Source organism: Odocoileus virginianus, chromosome 11 (genome assembly GCF_023699985.2).
Source record: "Odocoileus virginianus isolate 20LAN1187 ecotype Illinois chromosome 11, Ovbor_1.2, whole genome shotgun sequence".
NCBI lineage: Eukaryota > Metazoa > Chordata > Mammalia > Artiodactyla > Cervidae > Odocoileus > Odocoileus virginianus.
The window spans coordinates 52,670,327-52,680,407 of record NC_069684.1 but is presented as its reverse complement, the minus strand read 5'-3'; the positions used below and the strand labels follow the sequence as shown (position 1 = coordinate 52,680,407).

The window sequence follows — 10,081 nt, the reverse complement described above, 5'->3', positions numbered from 1 at the left end:
TTGTAGACAATCTCAGTCAACTTTCTCTATAGCACAGCCAAATGGTCATTTGTTGTGAAAATAGTCTGCATCCTTTATCTTAATGGCTCTTAAAAGATACTCAAATCAGAGCATAAAAACGAACAACAATCAACAGTATGAAATCACTGTTTCTAATCCACAGTTCCCTAGCAACAGATCACTGGCCCCCCAACTCAAGATTATTTTTCTATTCATCAGTTATTTCTCCAGCATGAATGCCCACATTGTAATTTCAAAATCACCTAAAAGCTATGGCTAGATAAAAGGAAAACAAAACATGTACCTTTTCCTAACAATAACCCAGCTACCAAAGCTTTCTCACAAGCCAAAGTTTTATCATCCTTCCAATTCCTTTTTGCCCAAAAGTGGCTGAAGTGAAAGCTTGGCCACCAGCTTTTCCGGGAGTTCCACTCTTCTTGAACCCAGGCAAGATGACTCCTGGAAAAGAAAAATGTCAAAAGCGAAGGTCAGTGATGGAAACAGACCTATATGGTCAGAATGTGAACTTCAGTTGGGTCCATGGAAAGAAGACAAAGCAGATGCTCTGAAACTAGCTTCCGGGTACAGCCATGGCACAGAACATACATGAAAGCAAATCCTTTTTAGACTTCTTTGATCTCCACATCCCATTTTCCATCTAATGAAATAGCCAGTTCAGCACAGCACAGTGGTTACCAGCATAAACTCTGAGGTCCAAGTCTCAGATTCAAATCTTGCATCTTCCATTTATTATCCATGTGATCCTGTGCAAGCTGCTTAATCTCTCTGAGACTCAGGTTCCTTGGGTACATTAATGGCACCCATCTCACAGTTTTGCTATTAGGATTAAACTGGTCCACAGTGTGGCAGGTGTCACAGAAAACTCTGCCTGCTGTCCAGTACAAAGCAAAGTTTCAATAAATGTTAGCTATTATTATTCACTACTTTAAAAGTTTCTTTAAAACCTTACTTTAAATTTTATAGGCTAGAAAGAATTACTATACAAATTGAGATGGCATTATTATACATTTACATGAACACATGGGTTTGACAGCTAAACCCAGGCAATGCTAAGTGTTCATCAATAATTTAATTGAGCAAAGATGTATTTAGCACCTATTTGCCCTTGTGGCAAAACTTCTAGAGGTTTAAGAAGTGAACAGCACATTTCTCTGCCTTCAAGAACCTTATGGTGATGTAAAGTAATTAGCCTCCAACTAATAAAAATAAATGGAAAAAAAAAAAAAGAACCTTATGGTTAGTAGGGATTTAGACTGAGATTTGGAAAGTGGCTTACAGTGAGCACACCAACATATCGCACCAAAAACACTTCATGATCAGACTATTTTTATCTCTAAGGTCAAGTCAGATCTGAAGCCTGAAGCAAGTTTCCACTGATAATTAATTTCCTAATAAACTAAAATGGATATAACTCAATGAAACTTTCATTCCATGGTATCCTTTATTTTCATGCACAGGGTAAAAATGATAAGGGCCACTTCTTTTATTATATTCGAAATGTGGCATTGATGATTACTATGATCAAAGGTATAGTTTCAGATACCCAGCTCACAAGGGACTTCATAAATATTTGTTGAATGAATAACCAAGATGGTTTTAAAAGGTCCTAAAAAAAAAACACTGAAAATAGCTGGGAGAAAAGCTGCTTTCTATGTGATCTTACAAGCAGATGACACAAATTACAAAAAGCTTTACAAAGAATCTCGTCAAGAGTGGAAGTGACCCATTTTAATCTTTATTTTCGAAAAGAAAGTACACAGTTACCCCTTAGCAGAGTAGTGGTAACTGACAGTATTTATTTTAATAGTACAAAAAAATCTTCATAGAATTTTTTACGTTTTACTTGTGATTTCCTACTTCCTGTCTTCTGATGTATTCAGAAGAAAACAGCTAAAAACACAGCTCAAGAAATCCAAAAACATAAACAAAGAGCTTTAAAAATGGACAGATATTAGCTAAAATTTTATAAAGTGTTATTTATGCTGATCTAGTAATAAACACTGTGTGTTTCTCACTTACCCCATTAGAGTCTGTTTGAGATATTTTGCCAGGTATTTCCAAGCAGTTATATTTTTAGTGCATCCAGCAAAATCTAAAATTCCAAATAATACCTCCAATCCCAGTTTATGGTGTTCCTGCTTGTCTGCGATGGTCAAGACAATTAAGAGTTTACAGAAAGCACTGAAGAGCACAAAGGTACAAGCTTACATTCCATTGACTTATGCCACTGAACATAAGTCTTAAAGTCTAACAGCTTAAAACAATTCACGTGATCACACTATCATCAACATACGCTCCTGTGATGAACCTGAAAAATTCAGTAACTTAGTCCATGCTAATGAGAGCAGGGTGGTGAGTCTGACCTCTGTATGGGTTTATACTACTCAGAATATTATTTCAAGTACCTGCCCTATTGAGGCATTTCATACATATTCTTTTCTATTAGGAGAGGGACAGAGGCAGTCCCAGTACCTATTGGACTTAAGCAGATTTCCTTCTTTCAAGAAATGTTCTTTCCTATACTGAGCTGAATAACATTAAAGATTAAAATGAGCTGAATTACACAAATAGAAGCCATTTTTCTTTTGCAACCATTGCCTAATACTTTACAGCATGGGTCAGCAAACTTTTTCTGTAAAGGGGCAGACACTAAACATTTAAGTTATGCAAGCTTTACAAGTTGTCCTAACTATGCAACTCTACTGTTGCAGGGCAAAAGATGGCACAGGTGATATGTAAATAAATGGGCATGGCCGTGCTCCAACAGAACTTGATTTATAAAAACAGGCAAGAGTTGGATCGGGCCCACTGCCACAGTTGGCTAAGCCCTAGTCTACAGTTTGTCTGCATGAAGAGACAGAAAACAAGAACTACTTACCTGATTTTCGCAGTAACCTATGGAATTCTAACATCAGTTTATGAGATGGTACAATCTGATACAAAATCTGGAAGAAAGAATAATACTGTAATTAATACCCATTCCAAAGGCATTAGTATACTTTCAGATAAAATTCTTACTATCTAATATGCTCTCAGAAAATGAATCAAGGATTTAAAAAATACTTTGCTTTTATCCAGTTTTAATTTTGGTATAAAAATGTATTCTATGCAAAGATATTTAAAACAAAAAAAATCCCTGCTAAAAACAAGATAGCTGGTTGGGTGGGTGGGCAGTGTAGAAAACAAATACTTTTTTTTTTCCTCCATATTTATACTGTTGACCACACTTGAAAAGTTTACTTTCTTTTCAGCACCCAGGACTGAGGAGAAAATAAAGGAAAAGAGTATCACACAGACAAGATATTTAGTATTTACTGATCACAAAAGGTCACAAAGTATATAAAACAAAAAAGCAAGGCTAGTTATTTTAGAAGATTGTGTTCAGGAACACACTCTATAAAGAGTATCCAAAAGTCAAGGAACTTCCCTGGTGGTCCAGTGGTTAAGAAATCTGCCAATATAGGGAACACAGGTTCGATCCCTGGTCTGAGAAGATTCCACGTGCTGTGGAGCAACTAAGCCCATAACTACTGAGCCTGCAACAAGAGTCCAGGAGCAAACACTACTGAAGCCGACGTCCCTAGAGCCCACACTCCACAACAGGAGAGTAGCCCCTACTCGATGCAGCTAGATAAAGCCCACACACAGCAACAAAGACCCAGCACAGCCAAAAACTAAGTAAGTAAAAACAAAAATAGCAATGCAGAACTTTCCAACCAGGGTGACAAAGGGTTTCTGTAATACTGATCCTCTCCCCTCAGTCTCACTTGGGCAGAGGATGGGAAAATAGTAGTTGATGACAGGAGTATCTGCCTGAAGCCCACAGCCTCCTGTCTTTATCTCAGTGTATCATCCATACACTGTCATTTTCTCTTGGTGCAAGAACATGAAAGTTGGAAAGTAGTGACCTAAGAATGTCTTAAAAGTATTTGATTCCCAACCCTGTTCACACACTGACGTAAGAATTCCCTACCTTAAGCACACTTATCAGTTTCTCTCTGGGTGCCTTCTCTCTCTTTAGAAAATTGTATAAGTAGACATGAGCGTTTGGATTTGATGGGAACTTTTCATCATAGGCGTAATTGTTAAGCACCTCTCGGGCACCATCTCGATCCCCGTAGAATTCCAGCATCTGCATAAAATAAGTGACGATATCTTAGCTAGATTCTGTAAGACAACTATATGAAACATCATGTACAACTTCACTGATGAGCACAAAAAATCATACAACTTAAAATAGCATTTATTGTATAGGGAACAATAGTGATGCTAATTTTTGCTTCCACCAGTGTATTGTACAACCTCCATGGAACACAGAAGATCACATCAAAGGCCTACACAGTTTCCCAATTTTTCCTTGTCATATTTTGTTACTGAAAAATATAGCAACTTCAACATAAGAACTGTTCCTGTGAGAAATAAAGGCTTCAAAATAGGGCAAACTAAGGACCAAAAAAAGACCATATGATGCCACTAACCTCAGTGCCCTACAAACTCTAGCCACAAAAGGAGAGCATAGGAATTATAATTCCTTTCCTTTCATTCTTTCCCATCCTGACACAGGAGTTTCCAGATTCACTGGCATCCAGTTTCAGAGATTATCTTCTGATAACATAATTCTCACTTTAGCATTAGTGAAACTTTCAAAAAGCAAAGTATTTTGATGATGTATCCCTAGTCCTGTCCTTTTGCAATAACTCTGAGATAACAGGTTGTCCTTAAGAACTTCTAAAAGCCATTCTTCTTCATTTCACATATTGTGACCTAGTTTCAGATTTTTGTCCCCTTTTCCTTCTAGATCCCACCATATCATAAAAGATCTTTCTGCTTTTCTTTTAAGCTCAATCAGAACAATATAGAATTGACATTTACAACTATTGTGCTATTTATTTATAAATATAGTCCATCGCCCCTGCACCATCCATGAGCCCTACATCCTTGGGTTTTGCATCTTGGGGTTCAACCATCCACAGATTGAAAATATTTGGAAAAATAAAATTTCCAGAAAGTTCCAGAATGCAAAACTTGAATGTGTTGCACAGAGGCAACTACTTACACAGCATTCATATTGTGTTAAGTATTAAGAGCAATCTAGAGATGATTTAAAGTATACAAGAGGATATGCATTGGTTACATGCAAATACTACACCATTTTATATAAGGGACTTCAGTGTACATGGATACTGAGGGGTGCCTGCATCTGGCCATGACAGGTTATCCAGTGGTGAAAATAAACACAGTAACAGTTACAGTACAGTAGTAAAATAAGCAAATGTTATTCAGACAAAAAAAGGGTATCCTATTGTTTAAAAAATATTTTTTCCATTATTTGCCTTCTGACTAATAAAGATTAAGCTTAAAACAAAATGAAACTAATGAAAACTTATGAAAAGTCTACTTACCTCTACATAACTCTTCACAAAAGGGTCCCAAACTCCAGGGATTTGAATCAATGTACAAAGGTTTACAGAAGTCTTCCAGCTGTGGTTAAGCATATTCTGGGATGCTGTGTTGTAAGCATAATCATCTTTATCTGCCCAAAGACAAAAGATTTTTTAAAGTAGTCAGTACTTTAAAATGCAGAATCAGTAACTGATAAACTACACATAAGAAAAGCTCAGACTGTAATGGCTTCACTGGTGAATTCTAACAAAGAAGAGTACTAATTCTTTACAAACTATCCCCCCAAAAAGGACAGAGAGAACACTTCCCAACTTACCTAAGAGATCAGTATTACCCAAATACCAAAATCAGACAATGACAACACAAGAAAATTACAGACCAACATCTCTTACACAGATGCACAAATTCTTAACAAAATACTAGCAAACTGAACCCAGCAACATATAAAGTGGAATTTATTCCAGGAATGAAAGGTTGTTTAGCATCTGAAATCAATTAATACAATATTATAAAATCAACAGAATAATGACAAAAACCTCATAATCATCCCGATTGTTGCGGAAAAAGCATTTGATAAAAATTCAATAACTTTTCATGATAAAAACACTCAATATCTAGGAATAGAAGAAATTTCTTCAATCTGATAAAGAGCATCTTGTGAAAAACTCACAACTAATATCAGAATTGATGATGAAAGACTGCATGCAAGGGAGAATTCCTCTCCTGCCACTTCTGTTCAACACTCTCATGAAGGTTCTGGCCAGGCAATTCAGCAAGAAAATGATATAAACAATGTTCAGATTAGAAAGGAAGAATTAAAACTATCTCTACTTGAAGATGACATGATTTTCTACATAGAAAATCCTAAGAATCCACTAAAAAAATTTATTAGAATTAATGAGTTCATAGTTGTATAATATAAAATCAACATACAATAGTCAACAAACCATCCAAAAATGAAATCAGGAAAATAATACCATTTACAATAGCATAATAGCATCAAAAACAAGAAACAACTTAGCTATAAGTTTTACAAAAGAATAAAAAATCATATCTGAAAAGTAGTATTGTTTAAGGAAATTAAAAATGACTTAAGTAAATGGAAACACATCCCATGTTAGAAGTTAGAAGACTTATTAAATTAACTTATAGTTTTAATGCAACTTCTATCAAAATCCCAGCTAGCTTTTTTGCTTAAATTGGCAAGCTATTCCTATAATCCATATGGAAATGCAAAAGACCAAAAAGAGCCAAAATAATATTTTAAAAAAATTTTTGGAGGATTCACAGTGTGACCTCAGAAGTCACTACAAAACTCCTGTAACTGAGACTGTGTGATATAGGTATATATATATATATATATATATATATATATATACACACATATATGAACTTCCAGGGTGGCTCAGCAGTAAAGAATCCATCTGCCAGTGCAAGAGACATGGGTTTAATTTTCTTCGGAAGGCTGCCCTAGAGAAGGAAACAGCAACCCATTCCAGTATTCTTGCCTGGGAAATCCCACGCACAGAAGAGCCTGGCGGGCTATAGTCCATGGGGTCGCAAAGAGTTGGATATGACTTAGCAACTAAACAACAACAATGGACATATACAGATCAATGGGAGAGAATTTACAATCATAAATAAAACTTCATATATGAGTAAGTGATTTTTTAATAAGAATACCAAGACAATTCAGTGGGAAAAAAATAGTCTTTTCAATAAATGTGCTGGAACAACTGAATATCCACATGTAAAATGACAAAATTGAACCTCTACTTACCTCACATGATACACAAAAATTCACTCAAGATGAATCAAAAAACCAAAATGTAGGAGTAAAACTACACACCTCTTAAAAGAAAACACTAGTCTAAATCTTTGTGACCCTGGAGTAGGCAATGGTTTCTTGGATGTGACACCAAAAGCATAAGCAACAAAAGAAAAAAACAGATAAACTAAACTTCATCAAAATTAAAACAATCTGTGACTCAAAAACACCATTAAGAAAGTGAAAAAGGTAACCCACAGAATAAAAGAAAACATTTCCAAATCCCGCACCTATCTGATATAGGACTTGGACCTAGAATATATAAAGATTTATAACTCAATAATAAAAAAAAATAAGTACTTCAATTAAAAATCTCCTAGGAGAAAAGAATCTGAATGCAAATTTCTCCAAAGAAGACATAGCTCCAAAGAATGGCCCATAAGCACATGAAAAGATGCTCAACACTATTAGCCTCTAAGGAAATGCAAATCAAAACCACAATACACTACCTCACACCCACTGGGATAGTCCTATCAATGGCAAGTGTTGGGAAGGACAAGAAGAAATCAATATCCTTCACATATACTGCTGGTGGGAATGGAAAATGGCACAGCTACTTTGGAAAACACTATGGAGGTCCCTCAAAAGTTCACAGCAACATTATTCAAAATTGCGAAAAAGTGCAAACACCCAAATGTCCACCAACTGATAATGGATACTTAAGTGTGGTATAATCATACAATGAAATATAAATAAATAAAAAGGAATTAAGTGCCATTACATGCTACAACATGGGTGAACCTTTAAAAACATTAGGCTAAGTGAAAGAAGTCAGTAACAAAAGACCACATGTTTCAGGACTACATTTGTACGAACTGTCCAGAATACATCTCCAGAGACAGAAAGTAGATTACTGGTTGCCTAGCAATGCAGGAACTGGGGAAGAGTTAAGAGGGACTGCTAACCGGTACAGGCTTTCTTTCTGGGGTGACAAAACTGTTCTAAAATTGATGATGGTAATGGGTGAACAACTGTGAATATATTACAAAACACTGAATTTATTATACTCTAAGTGAGATCAAACTGCCAACGTATGCTCGAATATAGAAAAAGCAAGGGAGTTCCAAAAAACATCTACTTCTGCTTCACTGACTATGCTAAAGCCTTTGACTGTATGCATCACAACAAACTGTGGAATATTCTTAATGAGATGAGAATACCAGACTACCTGACCTGCCCCCTGAGAAATCTGTATGAGGACAAGAAGCAATAGTTAGAACTGGACATGGAAAAATGGACTGGTTCAAAACTGGGAAAGGAGTGTATCAAGGCTGTATACTGTCACCCTGTTTATTTAACTTATAAGCAGAGCACATCATGTGAAATGCTGGGTTGAATTAATCACAAGCTGGAATCAAGATTGTCGGGAGAAATACCAACAACCTCAGATATGCAGATGATACCACTTTAATGGCAGAAAGTGAAGGAACTAAAGAGCCTCCTGATGAAGGTGAAAGAGCAGTGAAAAAGCTGGCTTAAAACTCAACATTCAAAAAACAAAGGTCACAGCATCCAGCCCTATCACTTCATGGCAAATAGATGGGGAAATTGTAGAAACAGTGTCAAATCTCATTTTCTTGGGCTCCAAAATCAATGTGGATGGTGACTGCATGCCATGAAGTTAAAAGACACTTGCTCCTTGGAAGAATAGCTATGACAAACCTAAACAGTGTATTAAAAAACAGAGTCATCACTTTGCCCACAAAGGCCCATATGGTCATAGTCAAAGCCATGGTTTCTCTAGAAGTCATGCATGGATGTGAGAGCTGCACCATAAAGAAGGCTGAATGCCGAAGAACTGATGCTTTCGAACTGTGGTGCTGGAGAACACTCTTGAGAGTCCCTTGAACACCAAGGAGACCAAACCAGGCAATCCTAAAGGAAATCAACCTTGAATGTTCACTGGAAGGACTGGTGCTGAAGCTGAAGCTCCAATCCTTTGGCCACCTGATGTTAAGAGCTGACTAACTGGAAAAGACCCTGATGCTGGAGAAAACCGAGGGTAAGAGGAAAAGGGGATGACAGAGGATGAGATGATTGTATGGCATCACTGACTAATAGGACATGAGTTTGAGCAAACTCAAGGAGATAGTGAAGGACAGGGAAGCCTGGCTTTCTGCAGTCCACAGGGTTGCAAAGAGTCGGACAGGACTTAGTGACTGAACTACAATGACAACCAGTGGGTGAACCATATCAAGAATCATATCTCAATTCTCAATAAAGCTGTTATTTTAAAAAAAGAGAGATTACCATACCACATAATAAATTGGGTGACATGAAAACTTCTGATTATAATAAACAATGAGGAGAAGAGACAAAAGAAAACTCAAAACAGACTACTAATGGGATATAAATTAGTAACCACTCTGCAAAGAGTTTAGCCTATTATGTAGTAAAGTTGAAGATACACATGCTTAGTGACAACAATTCTACTCCAAGAAAAACACGCATATGTGTACCACTATCTGTGCCCATGAATTTCAAAGCAGTGTTAATTATAATATCCCCAAACTATTAAATCCTAAATGGCAATCAATATACAGAAGGAATAAATTGCAAGAATATCATACAATGTATTGTTTCACAACAAAAATGAATAAACTAGAGATAATTCAATCACACGTTAAATGTTGAACAAAATATGCAATGTCCCCCAAAATATGTACAGTGTGGATCCAAATATGACAATAAAATATAGGCAAAACTACACTACATCGTTTACAGATGTATGTGCTGTGCTGTGCTCAGCCGCTTCAGTCCTGTCCAACCCTTCGTGACCCTATGGACTGTAGCTACCTGGGAAGCCCTTACAGATGCATGCTTGAGTGG

The 10,081-nt window shown here is 36.5% G+C and overlaps 1 protein-coding gene across 7 annotated transcripts in view; it reads right to left on the bottom strand.

The window, feature by feature from the left end:
* Positions 1-10,081, bottom strand: part of TAF1A (TATA-box binding protein associated factor, RNA polymerase I subunit A) — a 35,154-nt gene that overhangs the window by 6,052 nt on the left and 19,021 nt on the right. For all 7 annotated transcript variants that reach the window (XM_020885917.2, XM_020885914.2, XM_020885912.2 and 4 more), the window contains 5 exons: positions 5,424-5,554; positions 3,995-4,153; positions 2,900-2,966; positions 2,041-2,164; positions 305-459 (listed from right to left, as the gene is read on the bottom strand). In XM_020885917.2, the coding sequence (XP_020741576.1) occupies positions 305-459; positions 2,041-2,164; positions 2,900-2,966; positions 3,995-4,153; positions 5,424-5,554 (636 nt within the window). The remainder of the gene's footprint in view (positions 1-304; positions 460-2,040; positions 2,165-2,899; positions 2,967-3,994; positions 4,154-5,423; positions 5,555-10,081) is intronic.